Raw genomic sequence first — 21,441 nt, 5'->3', positions numbered from 1 at the left:
TGCCACTGTCTCCACCCACAGTTCCACAGTCATGACTCAAAGACTTTATAGGAGGAAAGAAACAGGAAATAAAACAATGCCCTCCTGAGGTCAGAACAAATACCTAACACTGACCTCAAAACAAAATCAGTATCTGGAGGCGATTCCTGCACTCCCGTGTTCATCGAAGCATTGTTCACAATAGCCAAGACATGGAAACAACCTAAGTCTCTGCCAACAAATGAATGGATAAAGATGTGGTACATATGTACAATGGAGTACTCAGTCATGAGAATGAAGGAAATTCTGTCATTTGCAACAACCTGGGCAAGCCTAGAGGACACTGTTGTTGTTTATGGTCACTAAGTTGCGTTCGACAGTTTTGTGACCCCATGAACTGTAGTCTGCCAGACTCCTCAGTCCATGGGATTCTCCAGGCAAGAATACTGGAGTGGGTTGTCGTTTCCTTCTCCAGGGGATCTTCCCAACGCAGGGATTGAACCCAAGTCTTCAGCATTGCAGGTGGATTCTTTACCATTGAGTAAAAAAATTAGTCAGACAAAGACAAATACTACATAATCTCACTTACATGTGGACCCTTTAAAAAAGAAAAAAGGGTAGAAGCCTTCAGTTATAAAATGAATATGCTCTGGAGATCTGATGTAGAAATGCTGACTAGAGTCAATAATACTGTGTACACCTGATATCTGCTGAGAGTAGACCTTATGTTCGCATCACCAAAAAGGAGAGAAAAAGTAATGATGTGTAGTGAGGAATATATTAATTAACCTGATTGTTAGTAACCATTTCACAAAGAATACTTACGTCAAATCATCCCACCATACTCTGTAAATATATACAATTTTATGTGACAGTTTCACCTCAATGAAGCTGAAGTTGGGGGCAAAGAAATATCTTTTTATTCTTAGTAAAAAAAAAAAAAAAATTACCCTAAGTATAAAAGGGAAAACACAAACATGGACCCAGCAGGATGCATGCATCAGGGACAATCAAGAGCTTGGGTAGCCTAACCTGATAAGCCCATCAACAGGCAAGGCCACTGCAGGTAAGTCCCTTTTAGTTTTCTCATTCTTTTCTAACTAAACCTGCATTTTGCAAAAACGGCTTTCAAAATATTTATTTTGTATTTTAACCTAAAGAACTTCTTTTTCCTAAAAGAATTTAGCTCTGTTCCAGCAATGAAGAGGATCTGAATTCTAAAGTTAATAAAAAGAGAGAAACTGCTGAAAAGCCAAAGCATTAAAAAATCAGGCCCTTTCCTTTAGTAATAAATACTGAACTGATATATACTGCCTTCACTGCAAAAGTAGTGTTCTATTTTATGTTTTTAAGTCTTTATAATTTTTATTTTTAATTGAAGTATAGTTGATTTATAGTTGTAAACCCTTGTACAACTAAAATAATTAAAATTATATAGAAAATATATAAAAGAATGTATCTATATCATGTTCTTTTTCAGACCCTTTCCCATTACAGGTTATTATAAGATACTGAATACAGTTCCCTCCGCTATCCAGTAGGTCCCTGTCATCTACTTTAGATATAGTCGTCTACATCTGTTCATCTCAAATTCCAGACTGTCTCTTCCAGCCTTTCCCCCTTTGGTCTTTTTTTCTTTTGTTCTCTTCTGTGATTTGTTGACTATCTTCAGTACTTTTTTGGATTACTTCTTGTTTATATCTATTATACATTCTGGGGTTTGCAATTACTCTGAGGTTTTGGTATAGTAGTCTATATAAACACATGTGTTGTAAGTCACTGATCTTTCAATTTCAAACACATTTTAAATACCCTGCCATTTATACTCTCTTCCCCTCTCAGTTACATTTTGCGAACATATTTTACATCTAATTGCTCTGTGTATCCTTTAACTGCATACTGTGGACACAGGTGATTTTTGTGTGTGGGTGACTTCCTTAATCTTTTACCTGTGAGCTTTTTCATCTCTTAGTTTGTTTCTAGTTGCAGCCTTTTCTTTTTCAGTTACAGAAGTTCCTTTAACGTTTTTTGCAAAGCTGGTTTGGTGGTGCTGAATTTTTCTGTTATTTGTCTATAAAAGCTTTTGATTCTCCATCAAATCTGAAGGAGTCTTGTGGGTAAAGTATTCTTGGTTGTAGGCTTTTCCATTTCACTCCCTTCTGGCCTGCAGTTTCTGCTGAAAAATCAGCTGCCATTCTGTGAACCAATGTTTTACCTCATTTCCTGCCAACTGTTTACATGAGTTATTTTATTTCTCCCTTGTTATTCCCCACTCATTCAACAAGGCCTATATTTTTATTCTTAATTTACTTGCCAGATCTCCACCAACACTACCCTCAAACGGCAACCCTCATGTATACTTCAACATCAGTCAATCAGGAGGTGCAATATCTTGTGTGCAGCAAAAGTGGGGGAGAGCTAGGTTGAAATCTGAACCACTAGAAAAGCTTTTCTTTACAGCTAATATTGAGTATCTCATGTTGTGTCCAAATTTTCTCATTTCACACGACCTATTTTAAGACCAATCTTTGCCACAGAAGCTTTTCCTACTGTAGTTTCACACCAGCTATTAATCAAGTTAGTTCTGAACTTAATGTTTTCTGGTTTATACATCCATAACTGGGGAAAACACACCGTGTGTGTCTCTGTATTCCTTATAGGATCCAGCAGAGCACAGGGCATGAACAGGTAGCTTCCCAGTGGATTTTCCTGGAAGTTAAGTCAAAAGATCTGGATACAAGCACTGCTGTGAAAGTGCTGCACTCAATGTGCCAGTAAATTTGGAAAACTCAGCAGTGGCCACAGGACTGGAAAAGGTCAGTTTTCATTTCAATCCCAAAGAAAGACAGTGCCAAAGAATGCTCGAACTACTGCACAATTGCACTCATCTCACATGCTAGCAAATACTCAAAATTCTCCAAGCCAGGCTTCAACAGTACATGAACCAAGAACTTCTAGATGTTCAAGCTGGATATGGAAAAGGCAGAGGAACCAGGAATCAAATTGCCAACATCCGCTGATCACAGAAAAAGCAAGAGAATTCCAGAAAAACATCTACTTCTGCTTCACTGACTATGCTTAAGCTTTTGACTGTGTGGACTACAACAAACTGTGGAAAATTCTTAGAGACTGGAATATCCAGCCACCTCACCTGCCTCCTGAGAAACCTGTTTGCAAGTCAAGAAGCAACAGTTCGAATCGGACATGGAACAACACATTGGTTCCAAATTGGGAAAGGAGTACATCAAGGTTGTATATTGTCACCTTGCTTATTTAACTTATAAGTTATATTTAACATATATTTAACAACATGCGAAATGCCAGGGTGGATGAAGCACAAGCTGAATCACGACTGCCAGGAGAAACATCAATAACCTCAAAAATGCAAATGACACCAGCGTTATTGCAGAAAGCAGAGGAACTGAAGAGCCTCTTGATAAACGTGAAAGAGGAGAGTGAAAAAGCTGGTTTAAAACTCAACGTTCAAAAAACTAAGATCATGGCATCTGGTCCCATGACTTCATGGCAAATAGATGGGGAAACAATGGAAATAGTGGCAGAGTTTGTCTTCTTAGGCTCCAAAATCACTGAGGATGGTGACTGCAGCCATGAAATTAAAAGATGTTTGCTCCTTGGAAGAAAAGCTATGACCAACCTAGACAGCATATTAAGCAGCAGAGACGTTACTTTGCTGACAAAGGTCTGTTTGGTCAAAGTTATGATCTTTCCAGCAGAGAGTTGGACCATAAAAAAGTTGAGCACCAAAGAATTGATGTTTTTGAACTGTGGTGTTGGAGAAGACACTTGAGAGTCCCTTGGACAACGAGGAAATTCAACCAGTCAATCGTAAAGGAAATCAGCCCTGAATATTCATTGGAAAGACTGATGCTGAAGCTGAATCTCCACTACTTTGGCCACCTGATGTAAAGAACAACTCACTGGAAAAGACTCTGATGCTGGGAAAAATTGAAGACAGGAGAAGGGGACGACAGAGGATGAGATGATTGGATGGCATCACAGATTCGATGGACATGAATTTGAGCTGGTGATAGACAAGGAAGCCTGGCGTGTTGCAGTCCATGGGGTCGCTGGGTCAGACACAACTGAGTGACTGAACTGAACTGCTTCCTCCATTCATTACCTATAATCTTAGGCAAGATGCCCTAAGATTATCTAAGCCTCAGTTGCTTCCTTTATACAATATGGGTATCTATTTTATTGGGCTGTGAGGCCTAAATAAGTTAATTTTGGAAGTTTTCAAACTATGAAGTGGCATATGACTGTTGTTTTCATTCTGGGATAGCATCAGAACCATCACGCACTAAGAACAGCCAAGAGAATAAATGTCCTGAAATTTGGAGTTCTTAGTCATTTTAGGGCTGACCCAGATAGTTGTTCTAACATTCCAGTTGCTTAAAATGTCTTCACTATTTCTGAATTTTAATGTATATATAAGGGCTAACTTTTTCTTGCAGATGCCACTAAGAAGTCTGCTCTCTTCTTTCATACGTGACTGACTTAAAAAAAAAAAAACAAAAAAAAAACCTTAGAGAATTTCAACTGTATCCAGGTGAGGACTGTTAGTAGCCAGTAAAGGCTGTGGTCAACAATTTCAAGCATCATGCCTACCATGCTCCAGCCCTTCCTTCCTATCTACTTCCTGAGGCACAACTGCTGCAGCAGCAAAGGAAAACATCAAGTTAGGAAGCCCAGTCCTGATTCTAGTGAGCAAGCTGTGCAGCTTCTCTAGGTATCGAGTCTGAGTGTAATCCAGGTTCCAGAAAACTCTGAACACAGGTTTTGACAAATCATTCTTTCATCTGTGGAATCAATCTTCAGCATCCCCTTCAAGTATAAAATATGATTGGGCCAGATAACAACCAGTTTTAAAAAACATACATACTAGGATATTTTTTTAGTCAAGAAAACATGGACATCCTAGCATGTTGGGGTTATTAAAGACTTTCCCCACAACAGTTACTTCTTAAAGATGGAGACAGTAATATTTCCACATGACATATTATTTCTATAGTATTCTTAGGTGTACCTATGCAAACACCTAGGGAATTGAATTTCTCCCTTTATGACTATATGTATCCTTAGTTGAAATTTGATAGTAACAACATACTTGAGGATTTTGGGTCACAACGAATTAATGTTGAAGGTAGAGCTAATTATCTTCATTCCAAACAGTATCAAGACATCATCTTCAGAACATATTATAAGAACGCCTTAGGCTGATGATAATGCTCACAATCCTGCTCCTTTTACTGTTCTCCTGCAGAACTCTAAATGGCTCTGTTCTTTGATATGTATTTTATTATGTCTTTTGCCTCTCTCTAGATGTTATCAAGTCTTTCTTATATGACTGTCTTCAAATAACTATTTATTAATAGAAGCTCCAATTCTGACTTTTGAGAATCCAACATAATTTACTTCATTTTGCTTTCCCTGGTGTTGGGACTCTTTGCTAGGTTAGAAAGGAAAAGTTAACCAAAGTATTTATATCAATCAAGATTTTTTTAATACCACTTTTTTTTTTTTTTTTGAAACAAGGCCAAGAAATTCCATGGTGTCAGGAAAATTAGTCAAGTCTGTTGTCGTCTCCAGGGAACAGAGCATAAAGCAGGTCAAGATCTCAGTAGTTTGCAGTAACCTGTCATCTAGAAAACAAATACCCAAATTTAGTCTGGTATACAGTCCTGAAAATTTTCAAAACTATAATAATTAAAATATTTTAAAAATATCAAATCCTTTCTATTTTCTTTTCACAGTATCCTACTTGTCTCTGATGGACCCATTTTTCCTTGACCACCTGCAGGAAAGTTCCACCTTTTAGTGGGAAATACTTTAGCATAAATGAATGCTATCTAACATTGTCTTACATCATTCAGCTCCTCTGAGGGCTCACTATCATTTTCTTAAGTATTCTAAAAGCAGGTTTTACTTTAAAGTATCCTTGAAGAACGTAATTCCCACCTGTTAGTAAGTTATAATTCTACTAACACAAAGGCTCATTAGCCTTCTGGATTAACAATATTCAATATTTACTCAGGGACTAAGATTTCTGCAGGGAACCCAATGCCTACCTGGCTATCAGCTGGGTCTTTAAAAAGTCAGTAATGCTAAATTATAATGAGGGTAGATACTGTTACAAATAAGCTTTATACATTTCTAGATTCATCAAGTATGATCTTAATTACAATTTTGATGTGCTTACTAAATGTCAAACACTGTTTTAAGTGGCCCATTTAATCTTCATAGGAAGAGACTACTATTATCCATGCATTACAGGGCTTCGCTGGTGGTTTACCTGGTAAGGAATCTGCCTGCAATGCGGGAGACCTGGGTTGGGAAGATCCCCTGGAGACAGGAACGGCTACCCACTCCAGTATTCTGGCCTGGAGAATTCCATGGACAGTCTAGTCCAAGGGGTGCCAAAGAGTTGGACAGGACTGAGTGACTTTCACTTCCACAGACAATAAAACTAAAGCACAATTGCTGCTGCTGCTGTTTAGCCACTCAGTCGTGTCTGACTCTTTATGACCCCATGGACTGTAGCCTGCCAGGCTCCTCTGTCCATGGGATTTCCCAGGCAAGAATGCTGGAGTGGGTTTCAATTTCCTTCTCCAGGGGAATCTTCCCAACCCAAGGATCAAACCTGCATCTCCTGTTTGGCAGGCAGATTCTCTGCCACTGAGCCACCAGGGAAGTCCAAAGCACAATTAACCACTTGTTAAGAAACTTCCTCTAAAGTCGACAAAGGTTGAAAACTGACAATCTGGCTTCAGAGTCTTCATACTTAACCATTATTCTATCTTACCTCTCATATCTAGAATTGTTACTGGGATGGGTATTCTGAAGAAGTGTTATCCAACTGAAATCTACCTTACATCAAATATAGGATCACCACAATCACAGGACTAACAGGTTCCTAAACCTCAAAACCCAACACATTAAGGAAACAAATTTTGACCTATAATAGGTAGTCTATCCCTTTATTAAAACACCTCTGGAACTTCCAGCAGTGGAGAGGAGATGTCATTTTCTCATGAGTAACAGCATACGGGCTTAAAGATTTTTTAAAAAAAGGTGGGGGTGGGGGGTGGTGGTGACCAATGATAGTAAAAGCAGCAACACAAAGACCCAAGAGAAAAGAAACAAGAAAAGGTAAAGGGCCAGTCCAATCAGCAATGATGACCAACATTTCAGGGAAGTTGAACCTATTGCCAATTATCACTTTTGACACTGGAAGGGGAGCATGAGCCAGAAGCCTACAGGCCACCTCTCTGTTAACTTCAAAATCAAATGGAAGGAATGAATTTAAGGAAGTGAGATGTAACACATTAATTTTTCTACTCATCTTGTACTTACCCTAGGAAGTAGACTTAATCACGCTTTCTTGAAATTTTCATTGTTATCTTTTAGCCTAAATTATTTTCATCTCCTGTGTGCCTTTTAGTCTCACTCCCTAAGAAAATGTTATCCAGTTACTAAAGAATCACACTATCTCAGGGTCATGGAGGTCAGCTAATTTGGTATTTCCCAAATTGGGTGTCCAGTAGGTTTTCCAGTATGTCATGTATGGATGTGAGAGTTGAACTACAAAGAAAGCTGAGCACTGAAGAATTGATGCTTTTGAACTGTGGTGTTGACGAGAAGACTCTTGAGAGTCCCTTGGACTGCAAGGAGATCCAACCAGTCAATCTTAAAGGAAATCTGTCCTGAATATTCAGTGGAAGGACTGATGCTGAAGCTGAATCTCCAATACTTTGGCCACCTGATGCAAAGAACTGACTCACTGGAAAAGACCCTGATGCTGGGAAAGATTAAAGGTGGGAGGAGAAGAGGATGACAGAGGATGAGATGGTTGGATGGCATCACTGATATGATGCACCTGAGTCTGAGTAAGGTCTGGGAGTTGGTGATGGACAGGGAAACATGGCATGCTACAGTCCATGGGGTCACAAAGAGTCGGATACAACTGAGCGACTGAACTGTACTGAAATTGGGTGTCCTGCAGAATATTGCTGCTGCTGCTAAGTCACTTCAGTTGTGTCTGACTCTGTGCGACCCCATAGACGGCAGCCCACGAGGCTGCCCCCTCCCTGGGGTTCTCCAGGCAAGAACACTGGAGTGGGTTGCCATTTCCTTCTCCAATGCATGAAAGTGAAGTGAAAGTGAAGTTGCTCAGTCATGTCCGACTCTTAGCGACCCCACGGACTGCAGCCTAGCAGGCTCCTCCATCCATGGGATTTTTCAGGCAAGAGTACTGGAGTGGGGTGCCATTGCCTTCTCCGGCAGAATATTGCTACACAAGGCTTTTAACAGGCAGGCCATAAACCAGAGATTCTGGGCTGTTCAAGGGCACATATAGCTTCTTTGCGACATCCCTGCTCCCATCTCCAACATGCTCATGTCCAGAATGAAGCTTCAGAAGAGATTCCGGTTTGTAACATTCCTCAAAAACACTGATATACATAACACAGACAAACATCAAAGCCAATATTTCTCTTGTTCTTGTCAATCTCTTCATGACCACCTTCAGCAACAGCCAACATTGCATTCTCTTTCACTTTTAAAGAACAGTTTCACTGGATACAGAATTCTAGGATGGAATTTCTCCCAACACTTTTCACTCCGCTCTTCTTGAGTGGTTCTGCTGTAATTCTTTTCCTACAGGTAAGATTTTTTTTTTCCAACTTTTCCCAAGGTTTTCTCTTTGCAATTCATTTTCTGCAATCTGAATATGACATGAAAATTCAAAGTGTTAGTTGCTCAGTCATGTCCAACTCTTTGCAACCCCATGGACTATACAGTGCATGGAATTTTCCAGGTCAGACCACTGGCGAGGGTAGCCATTTCCTTCTCCAGCAGATCTTCCTGACCCAGGGATCAAACTTGGGTCTCTCAAATTACAGGTAGATTCTTTACTGTCTGAACCACCTGGGAAGCCCCAACACACCTAAGTGCAAACTACATTTTTTTATATCCTGTCAAGTATTTGGCCTCTAAGTTTCCTGGATCAGTTTGATGTCTTGTCATTAATTTTGGAATTTCTTTTGCTTCATTTGTTCTCCTTCTGATATCCCAAGCAAATGTTATGTTACACTTTTCCAAACTGCCCACAATTCTTCCATGTTCTAGGTTTGGTTTTCGTTTTGGAGAAAAGGTTGTTGCTGTTGTTCTATTTTCTTTTTGCATTTAAGTTGGGAAAATCTCTATTGACAGATTCAAGCCCATACATTTTTTTTCCCTCAGCAGTGTCCAGTCTACTGAGGTGATCATCAGAAGCACTCATGTCAGTGTTCATTCCTGGCATTTAAACTTTGTTTTTGATTCTTTAAGCATTTTCACCTCTACTTGCATCTGCTCTTGCATGGTGTCTACTCTTCGTTAGAGTTGTTAACACATTAATCAGTTACATTCCTGAACTGGTGATTCTAAAATTTGTGTCATACAAGAATCTACTTCTGATTTCTTGTTTTGTCTCTTTAGGCTGTTCCTTGCCTTTGGCATGTTTTGCAATTTTTCAAAAGCTGAACATGATTACCAGACAATAAAAAACTGAGGTAAACAAATCTTTATCTTGAGGTTTTACATTGATCTGGCCAGGATTTGGGCTGTATTTAAGGTCTACTGTAGATGTAGACAGCTGAGGCTTTTTGAAACTCATTACTTTTATAGTCCTTTCACATTAGGCCAGGTCTAACTGGAAGAATGGTCTCGTCATTTGGAATATATCCACTAGTCCTAATTCGGCCTTCTTACATAAACCAAACTCTTCTTTCCCAATAGCTTTCAAAGTATCTGAAGACAAGCAGCACGTAAATTATGCCTGTCCTTAAGTCTGATCTCTGATATCCCGACATGTTCAACTGTCCAATGTACTTTGTTTTCATCTCCTTTGCCATCCTGACCCCTGCCTCTGCATACACTGTGCTAATTCCCTTCGCTAATGCAGAATCCAGCCCAAGTTGAATACATAAATCCAGCTGTGGTTTAACAAGCATCCAGTGAAATAGAACTTATTTTTCATATTCTGAACGCTCAGTGTAGCTTAACACTGTTTATGTTACTACAGCTTTATCACCATGCTAACAGCTACATGATGACCCCTGTTTTCTCAAGAAATGATGCCAAGTCAAGTCATACTGATGCAGTTAGCTTAGAGAAGTCTAAATGCAGGAACTGACAGTGGAAATTTTTAAGTGATAATGAAAGCAATGCAAGATTCACAGATTCCCCATTCAATCTGCACTGGTTATGGACCAATGGTTATTAAACTGTGTGTTAGACAGATGTGTATTAGAGGCAGCTTTAACTCAACTAAAGTTGTAAGCAAATCTGGGCAATAAGCATTTTTCAACTTTTGGCCACTCAGAAAATTTAAAAATGACAATGATCTCATATTCTATAATCTGATGTTTCATGAACAAATTTTTTTTTTTTGGCCTTGTCACACAGCATATGCGGTCTTAGTTCCCAGAACAGCGCCCCCTGCAGTGAAAGCACAGTTTTAACCCCAGATGGGAACCAGGGATGTCCCAAACACACTTTTTCTTTAATCAAAGAAAACTGAACATATTTATCTATGGTCCCAAAAGTTAAAAAGTAACTAAAATCTCATTAGGATTTAGAACACAGAATACATTACTATAGCATAATGTATTCAGCATCCAATAAGTTATCAAAAATTTATCAAATTTACTGATAATGATCTGCCTAATATGTGTATTTCACTGTATGTAAAATTATCTCAATTTTAAAATGCACAAAGTATTAATCCTAAAAAACACCCATGAATACTACTTTATGATGGAATAATATCACTGGATATTGAAAGCTTCCAAGAATGAAACTGGCTTTGCTTTGAAACAGTGCCTTTCTTCATAACCTGATCTAAGCATGACCAAATTTGACATGTTTTACAAAGAAATTTTGCTTTAGGACGCAATGCCAGGCAGAGTTCTTTCTGTGAGATGATATTAGTATGAATGACATAAGGTTCTCTTTAAAATTTTGATTTAACTACCTAAGAAGTTCATATTTTACTTCAACAAAAATGATGTGTGCAATGGTATCAAAATTACCAAGACAAATTCTAACATGAATCTTACTTCAAAAAGGAGTGGACAAATAAATTAGAAGGTACAGTTACCAAAAGTACCACTCCCCCAGTAAATCACAATGGTGCACTGAAGGACTGAGCTTGGAGAGGCAGTAAGGACTTGTATTAAACAGATTAACTTCTAGTATTTTTGACAGTAAGTATCTCCCCCAACCAGTATGGTCACACAGACCCAGGACTTCCAATAGATCCACAGCTTACATATCCTACGTGAATAAATGGACCTCTTTCCTAAGGCTTCAGCTGTCTTTTAAATAAAGGAAACAAAAGATACAATAAATGCTAGCCATCTACAATGTTGTTTTAAAAAGTCACTATCACAAACACTTTTTAAAAGATGAGATTGAATATATGCAACTATTTAAAACAAAACAGTGGAGTGAAATACACTGAAATATTAAAAATGAGTTTTCAGAGAGGTTGATATAAACTTTTGAGCTGGAATTTTTTCGGTACTTTCCAAATTTTCTATAATAAACATTAATTGTCTTTATGATGGGAAAGTGTTTTAGGAATAAAAGGCAAGGAAAAAATTTAAACTCTGCATACAAACTTACTCAGAAGTTTCCAACTATAAGATGAAGAATGGAGGGAAAGTCAGAAACACTGAATTTTAGAGTTTAAACAGATCTCATAAATCATTAGGTTTGATATCTGCATTTTGAAGACGAGGGGGAAAAGACGTTTATATTACACAACTTCAAGTTCACACTGTAAGTTCTAAAACCCATAACTCTCCAGTTCATTATTCTAATACAAACTTCATACTCACTGAAGGCTAATCAAGATAAATATCCAAGTTGGATGTAAAGCTGTACATTGAGTATGGCTGTAACTCTTCTAACATTTTTCTAATTATGCTTACAATGATATTTTTATAAGATTTATAATGTGATTTTTATAAGATTAAGAAAATACAATGAAATGTTACAGGAGCTAAGTAGTTTTAATACATTCACTTTAATGTAATTACTTTATTTTTCAAATTCCCTTTGAAGATAGTATTAACTGATACTTCAGTGCTTCAGTGTTCTCATTCATAAAACAGGTATAACAGTATCCAGCTAATACAGTCACAAATAAAGATAGAATCAGTACCTAGAACTGCACCTTCATAAAGAGTAAATGCTAAGTATTAGTTATTATTTTATAATAAAACTATAAACTGTCTCCTTACAATGGCATTTAACTGCAGTACCAGGTTTCAGGTTAGACACTGGTCATTTTTCACCCATATAATGTATGGAAAATGTTTCCTTTATTCAGGATTGGGATATTTCATTCAAGAGGCCAAAGATGTTTGGAAATCTAAATAAAAACCAATAAGCTCTTAGAGGCTGTGAAGACAACCTATTTTCTGACGGATACTAATTAGGGATGGGGCAGGATCTCCATGTGTGTAGGCATTTTCAGTAGTTTACATCACTATGTTGGACTTTTCTGTTAACTATTTCCTAGGGGAAAATTCTTCCCTCTGAATCTGCTGTCTTATAAGGAATGCCTGGTGATTCCAGTGATGTTACTGTCTTTGTGACTAGACTGTTATGTACAACTTACTTGGGTTGTCATTAAAGTGGACAAGATCCAACATGATTATCCCAGTGAATTATTTTCCAGAAGTAGGTGATCTCTATTACTCCTGGGCCTCACCAGCTTGGAGGAAACACTGCCTTTTCCTCTGCTCCAAGCTCCGATACAGACACAAATGCCTCACCGCTGCTACCTGGCCCAGGAAGGGTGGGAGGTGACCTTCCTGCTTCCACTGCAGCACCTTTAGTCACTGTGCTGTTCCAACCTCCTGCTTCCAGATGTTCCACTTCGGAGCTTAGAATAGTTAAGCAAACGCTCCCATCTTGAGGAGGGCACATGCCAAGATGTGGTTTATTTCTTCAATTCCTATCAGTGATCCACCTTCTAAGCAGACTGCCATTTGAGGGAGGAGGGCACCCATAGCATTTCTCTTATTAGAGTGGAGCTATTATATACACCATATTTTATAAATATAACTTCTCCATTTTATCTATCTGTATCTTTTAAGCAATCTTTATCAGTCATCATAAACAGAATTTTCTGTGGCAATGGAAATGTCCTGTATCTGCACTATCCAGCAGAGTACCAAGAGCCACGTGTGTACTAAGCATCTGAAACATGGCTAGTACTGGTAACTTACATTTTATTCAGTTGTAATCAAATATCACTGTGGCTAGTGGCTACTGGGTAGTGCAGCTCCTTATCTCTTTACATTTCACCTCAACTCCATGTGTGTCTCCAATTCATTTTTCTTCCTCAAATTTCATTTCATCCCCCTCTCTTCACTGTCTCTATCTTTATATTTGTGTAATATATATACATATACATCTGTATTATATGATATGATAAAGACAGACTATGCATATATACATATACATCTTTATTATATGATAAAGGCAGACTATGCATATATACATATACATCTTTATTATATGATATGATAAAGACAGACTATGCTAGGTTTTATAATTCCTTTATTATATTTTAATATATATTAACCTTTTTATAAGTTCTAGGAGGTGGGGAAAGCTGCCACTCAATCTAACATCTTTAAAAAAAGAAACCTCTGCCTTTATTTTCTCTACAGAAGACAGTGAAAATCTAAATCAGTCAAGGAAATAATGTGAATATCACACTTTAATTACACCCAAGACTCCTAACAGAATCAATTACATTCCAGACCAACTTCATTTCTGAGACAATTTCATCTCAGATATCATGAAGAACTACCAAAAGGGTGCACACTAGCATTATTGTACCTAATTTTGAAAAAAGGTAGACTCTATAAACAACAGAGAAGTAAGTATGGGGCAGCTAAGTCCAAATCTCAAAAAAAGATTGAATATATTATTTAAAAGAACTTAGGAATCCAGTTGCAATCACTGAGATGCTAAGAATATAACTAGGAACATAAACCCTTGCTTTTTGACAGCTCACACTACAGACATCTTATACTCTTTTTACAGTATCCCTATAAATAAAACATAAATTCACTGGTTAAATGATAAAACAGATATAAACTAGCTAGAAAACCTCCAAGTCTCTGTTTTGGAGCTGAAACTTCTGGGGCATTTACTATATGCTGAGCAGTTTAAGCACCCCACCTCATTTACATCCTGTAGTAATCATATAAAGCAGGTATTAATATTATTTCTATTTTATAGACAAGGAAACTGAGGCAGAGAAAGATCAGATGATTTGCCATATGCCACTCAGCTAGTGAGTAGTGAAGCCAGATTCTTAACTCAGGTAATCCGGTTCCAGAGTCCCTACTCTTCACCACAGAGCTAAAGTGCCTGGCTATGTGTTCACTGATCCAAGACCAAGCTGATTAACTGGGAAAAATGTCTAATCACAGGCATATGTTACTAGCCTAGCCTTATCTCTCAAACACACAAAAATATTTTTATTTGTAATTTAAAATATATCCTTAAGAAATTTGCAGAAGAAACAAAAGCCAAAACAAGAAGTAACAAAAGTAAAGTGTTTTCAAGAAAAACTCTTAGACTGAAACACTGACTCAGTAAGATAATACAGACATATGTATTTTAAAAACTAATTACATAAGAATCTGACAAACAACTCCAAGATTAAGAATGGCTGATGTTAAAAAAAAAAGTCTGAAATAGTCCCAAAATTAGCATGGGCAAAAAAATGCAAGAGCTACATTGTCAAAAATATACTCCACCAAAAAAAAAAACAAAACAAAACACCTCAGAGCTAGAAGAAAGTTTATACGCAGCCAAAAAAGCCCCAAAGTGAAGGGAACGGTCTCTCTCAAAGGAAAGCAGGGTGTTTGCTTTGATATCCCTACTGCATCAGTAACGGAAGCACAGGAAGAGTGGCATGATGCACGGCACTGGCAGCTTTCTGTGGCCACGGAGCAGCCAGAGCTAGAAGGTCCACGGGAAGGACATCGCAACTTCCCAGGACAGCGGGAAGGCAATCGAGGCGTCAGGGACAGTGCGAGGGCAACCGAGGTGTCAGGGGACAGCGGGAAAGAAGTAGAAGCTTCAGAGGACAGCGATCAGGAGGTGACAACAAAAGTAACAGATTCCAAAACAAAGGCCAGAGGCAGAGTTTTAATAAAGGATTTGGACAGTAATTTGAGGTAGAGGATTTATCTGGCAAAAACAGAACTATGTTCAGCAACGTGAAACTGAACATTATTTTTCATACAAAGTTAAAAGCACACTGTATTTCCTTCCTGACCGCTTGCCCAGTCCCCATCTCTTCAAGAGAGAAAAGCTTCATCTAAATTATTTCATCTGACTGATGACTGTCATTTATAACTTTATTGCTACTTCCATCTTGGGTACTCCTTTGGAAAAGGTATATGGATTCATTACATATTCTAATGTATTGTTTATAGATTATAAGATAAAGTCAAGCACGTATCTGCTGATACTTTTTAAGTTGACCTGTCTTTATACTTAGAAATGTCTCTTAATAGTAGGCTTCCCTGGTGGCTCAGATGGTAAAGACTCTACTGCAATGCAGGATCCCTGGGTCGGGAAGATCCCCTGAAGAAGGAAATGGCAACCCACTCCAGTAATCTTGCCTGGAGAATTCCATGAACAGAGGAGCCTAGCAGGCTACAGTTCATGGGGTTGCAAAGAGTGAGGCATGACTGAGCAACTACATCACTCACTATCACTCAAAAAAGCTCTAAATTATTTATGCTAAAATATTTTATTTATTGGAATTAACTTCAACATTCTTTAAAGAATAAAAAAAAAGACATATAATTATTTACTTTGCTTACTGAAGTGATCTTTTCTCAGAGCTCATTACTTTCATCAAACATGTACTTTCAAATACCTATTTATTTGTACAATTCCTAAACCCACAGATTAGGAAAAATAATCTAAAAGTAGAGAGAGAAAATGCTTTAAGCACCAACTGCAAGCAATAAAACATGTACGAAGCTAACCTACAAAGAACACATGTGAAAGTTTCTTAAAAAAGCAGACAGTAGCAGATTAAGCAGTATTTAACATTCACATCAAATAGGTCCAAATACTCCTATGAATTTCACGAAGCTTTATGGGCAGGACTATTTTCCAGTTGTTAGACATTTATAATGCAGATTCTTCTATGTCTCACTTTAACAAGCAACCGGTGCCTGTGGGGACTCCCGGCAGCACAGGGTGGGTCCAAGGACCACCTGACTAAGGGGTTCTGGGTGGCCTGGCTCCTGTGCTGGGGAAACAGAGGCAACGCTCCAGTCACGTCTGGGCCGACTAGGCAAACCCGCAGAACCCTTGGTGCTAACATCTCCTCGGATGCCGATTCCCTGTGCACCTGCCCCAGAGCTGTATCATCTGTGAACTGGCCAACTAAAAGCCAGTATTAAATCTCTTTTTCCAACAGAGATCAATAAAACACTGACAAAACTCTCCACTCCCCCCATTAGAGGACCATGCTGTAAGCAAGAACAAGGACAACAGAAACAGCAACATCACCAAAACCCCACAGGACTATTAAAGGAAAACAACAGAAATGAGGAAGAATGATGAGAAAAGATATACAATGTGGCATAAAGATTCAAGAGAATCAATATATATAATAGGAATTTAAGGAGAAACTATGGTAGCTCAGACGGTAAAGAATCTACCTGTAATGCAGGAGATGCAAGTTCAATCCCCAGGTTGGGACGATCCCCTGGAGGAGGGCATGGCAACCGACTCCAGTATTCCTGCCTGGAGAATCCCAAGGACAGAGGAGCCTGGCGGGGTCCATGGGGTCACAGAGTTGTAACACAACTAAACAACTAACACTTTAATAAAAAATTAACAAAAATAAATGGCAATACACATTTTTCTGATAAAAGGGTACAGCAATGTCAAGCCAAATTAATGAAAGGCCAATATTCTAGATATGTGATAGTCAAAGTGTTAAATGTGTAGGAGAAAAGAAAAAAAATGGTAACTAGGCCAAATGAAAACCCAAGAACTCTACATTCAGCCAAGTACTCATATGTGAGCAGAAAGGAAAGCCACTCACAGACATACCAAGACTTGCACTAATTTTGCTATTCGTCAAGACTTCCACATGTCTGTCCTTTTTTTGACATAGTTGACTGGAATAGCTTTTCAAGTAAATTTTTAAATGACATATGAATAATGTAATAAAATTAAAAAATAAGAAAAATACGATTGTCTACAGACCACTAAAAGGATCTCGGATTCTATAAGTGAAACTGGTCAGTAAAGGGCAAAGAGAAGAGAGGGAGAAAACTAAAAGAGAGCTATTATTTCAAAGTATGCAATTTCAATATCAATAGTAGGTTGTGGTTTTTACCTATAATTCTGGATTTTTGGTATAATCTACATTTTCCCCAGGAATGTATGTGAATGTATACAAACACACACACACACACAAATATATAAACATATAAATGAACAAAAACTTTTGTGAAATTTTCTAAACAAAAGTATGTAATAAATTTCTAGCTACTGTTCAGAAAATGGAGATTACTAGTCTGAAAACCATGTGCTCCCTTAGCATCAGAAACATTATTCAAGCAGAGGCTAGTTAACCTATCTTTTGAGAAGTGTGCTAAAATAATTTCCAGCATTGTGTAAATTAGATGATCTCCAAACCAAACATCAATCTAATACTACAACTATCACTTTTCAAAGAAAAAACTCAATTAAAAAAATGGACAAAGGACTTCTCCAAAGAAGACAAATAAATCACTGACAAGCATACGAAAAGATGACTATTAGGAGAACACAAAGCAAAACCACAATGAGATACCATCTCATGTTCATTAGAATGGCTATTGAGCAACAAAGACAGAAACAACAAATATTGACAAACGATATGGAAAAAGAGAAGCTCTGTACATTGTTGGTAGGAATGCAAAATAGCTGTGGCCATTATAGATGGTATAGTATGGCAATGGCAGTTTCTCAGAAAAATGGAAAACAGAATTACCACATGACTTGGCAATCCCACTGCTGGGTATATACCCAGAAGATGTGAAAGCAGGGACTCAAAAAGATATTTGCTATGAACCCATGTTCACAGCAGCATTATTCACAATAGCCAAAAGGTGGAAGCTGCTCCAGTGTTCACTGATGGATAATTGGGGAAAAAAAGAAAAGTTTATACATATTATAAAGTATTATTCAGCCCTAAGAAAGAAAATGCTTGGACTTCCCTGGTGGTCCAGTGGTTAAGAGACCACCTGCCAATGCAGGGGACAAAGGTTCAACCCCTGGTCTGGGAAGATCCCACATGCTGTGAGACAACTAATTCTGTGCGCCGCAGCTACTGAAGTCCATGTGCCCTAGAGCCTGTGCTCTGCAACAAGAGAAGCCACTGCAATGACAAGCCCCACTCACTGCAACTAGAGAAAGCCCTCAAGCAGCAACGAACACCCAGCGCAGCCAAAAATAAACTCTTTAAAAAAGAAAATTCTGGCATATGTTATAACATGGATGAACCTAGAGAATATAATCCTAAGTGAAATGAAAGTGGTAGTTGTTCAGTCGTTTCCAACTCTGTGCGACCCCATGAACTGGAGCCTGGCAGCCTCTCTGTCCATGGGATCCTCCAGGCAAGAATACTGGAGTGGGCTGCCATGCCCTTCTCCAGGGGATCTTCCCACCCCAGGGATTTAACCTGGGTCTCTTGCACTGCAGGTGAATTCTTTTATCATCTGAGCCACCTGGGAAGCCCCTGCCGTCAAAAAGACAAATATTGCGATTACACTTATATTATATATCCAGTGCAGACTTATTCACAGAGGCAGTTTGTCAGGGGTGGTAGGGAATGGGGAGTTGATTAATGGGTATAGTTTCAGTTCTGCTACATGAAAACAGTTCTGCAGACTGGCTACAAAAGAACATGAATATACCTAACAGTATTGAACTGCACACTTGTAAAAATGGTTAAGATGGTCAACTGTATATTTATCTTACAATTTTTTTAAGTGTAAAAGAAAAAAAACTATACCATTACTTTAACTGCTCCCAGAATTTATCCCACTAAAGATTTTTCTGGGTATTATGCAATTTAAAGGATTTGGTAATAGGGCAAAAGCAAAAAAAAAAAAAACCATTATGTAAAATAATGGCTTCTGGTATTTATTGCCAACTGTCTTTCACAAAGAATGGGTGATACATGAATTTACATCAACAGTGTAAGAGACCCACTCCCATCTCCCCTTGCCATTGCACAGGATGCCATTTCATTTTCTTAAACTTGTAGCTAACTTGAGCATGAAAATCATATCATGTATTACTTTTTCATTTTTCCCCTACTTCTAAGAATTTATGAAACCATGATCACAGATAAGCATATTCTTAAACTGGAAAAAAATAAATGCTAAACAGAAGGCAGGTGGCTAAAGAAATACTTCTTTACAACAGAGTATGATCTAGATATTAAATGAGAATCTCTGGAATCATAGGAAAATATTTACAGTACATATGTAAAAAGGACAATGTATAAAAATGTCATTCATGCTAATGCAATGACTGACCCCATCTTCTAAAACTTGTCAAGGGTTATTTCAAGAGGAATGAGACTTTAGGTGATATCTGTGCTTACCAATAGTTTCTAAACTATGAGGAGCATGTACTACTCATACAATATTTTTTAAAAGACCTAATATTTATTGGCCCCCTCAAGCCAGCTCTCGGAGAAGGCAATGGCACCCCACTCCAGTACTCTTGCCTGGAAAATCCCATGGATGGAGGAGCCTGGTGGGCTGCAATCCATGGGGTCGCCAAGAGTCGGACACAACTGAGCTACTTCACTTTCACTTTTCCCTTTCATGCATTGGAGAAGGAAATGGCAACCCACTCCAGTGTTCTTGCCTGGAGAATCCCAGGGATCGGGGAGCCTGGTGGGTTGCCGTTTATGGGGTTGCACAGAGTCGGACACGACTGAAGCGACTTAGCAGCAGCAGCAAGCTAGCTCTCTAGTTTAATATCCTTTTAGTCAATGCCAGAATCATTTGCACCATGGTTTTCAATCTAATTTATCACTGATTCCTCTTACTCCTCTGACCCAATGAACAAATTATGGTGATTCAATTGTTCCCCATACCTGCCCATTCCTTTATTTTCTCATTTACTATCATCAACTGTAGTTTAGGCCTTCATTACCCACAATATAAAATTTCCAATTAAGTCCTATCTGGTCTCCCTATCGCAAATCTCTTGCCATTCTAATCCACTTGGCAACTACAACCAGGTTTCCAAACACTGCTAATGCTACAAGTCCTCTCTGGCCTCTGAGCTGTTATAACCATCTGCTCAGCCAGCCATCCAGAGCCCATCACAATTTGATCCCAACCTACTTTTCAATCTCATCTCACTCCTAATAATTCTCAGCTGCTACAGTAACAACAAATAATTGTAGCAGCTGTCAGTTATTGAGCACTTTACTATACACAGGGTGCTAATTGCTTTATATGCATAAATTCCATAATCACAATGCTTCTCTTCAAGGGTATTACTGGTATAAGTTCTCTTCCACAAAGGAGTTAACAAGCAGAGAGCAATTAAGAGTTTAGTTCCTCTTTTTACGTAAACGAAGAAACATAGAGGAGGACTGATTTCATTTGTAGCTACAGTTCTTCCACCAGGTAGCACTGTGATGCTTATAAATTCAGCACTTATGGACTGCTGAGTATTACTGTTTGTTATTCATGTTTTCTAATATATCATTAAAGTGTTATTCTACTAAAGACAAAAAGTAAACAGGTAAAATAATTTTAAAATTCCAAAATGGTCTTTCATTCTTTTGTTCAAAATTCTCAGCTGCAGTTCTAGAATCCACAGTCCTTTAACACAAAACCCCTTTTTAAAAAAGTACTGGGCTTATACTAATATGACTTAAAAATTAACTTATTTTCTGCTGAATATAATTTTCTTCAAAAACCTCAAGTATCTTTAATCATTTTGTCAAAGCGTCATTCTTTCTGATTTAATTACAAAAGAAATCACAAATTTAAAATACAAAGATTACATACTGCTTGCAAACTATATTTGTATTAGCATTCATTCCTTCATTCACCATTTGATGGCCAACTATCATTTTACTGACTCAACAAAAACACCTGCCTATTAGGAAAAAAAGTACTGCTCCAAACCCTTAAGGTATGACAATAAACATGAAAAACAAAGTTCTTCCTCTCATGGTACTCACATTCCAGCCACATACAGATATAACTAAGTATATAATAAAGTTTTAAATTTCAAACAGTGGTTTAAGTTCCATGAAGAAAACTTAAAAAAAAAAAAAAAGATAATGTAATACAGTGGGAGGAAGCAATATATCAG

At 38.0% G+C, this 21,441-nt stretch overlaps 1 protein-coding gene across 2 annotated transcripts in view; it reads right to left on the bottom strand.

Moving 5' to 3' along the window:
* Window positions 1–21,441, bottom strand: part of RPRD1A (regulation of nuclear pre-mRNA domain containing 1A) — a 65,453-nt gene that overhangs the window by 6,305 nt on the left and 37,707 nt on the right. The window contains exon 7 of one of the 2 annotated variants that reach the window (XM_043889730.1): window positions 5,481–5,642. The exons of the other annotated variant lie outside the window; for it this stretch is intronic. Within the exon in view, the coding sequence (XP_043745665.1) occupies window positions 5,610–5,642 (33 nt within the window). The 3' untranslated portion in view covers window positions 5,481–5,609. Of the gene's footprint in view, window positions 1–5,480; window positions 5,643–21,441 lie in introns of those variants that run through there. 2 annotated transcript variants of the gene reach the window in all.

Source organism: Cervus elaphus, chromosome 27 (assembly GCF_910594005.1).
Source record: "Cervus elaphus chromosome 27, mCerEla1.1, whole genome shotgun sequence".
NCBI lineage: Eukaryota > Metazoa > Chordata > Mammalia > Artiodactyla > Cervidae > Cervus > Cervus elaphus.
This window is presented reverse-complemented; position numbering and strand designations above follow the sequence as displayed.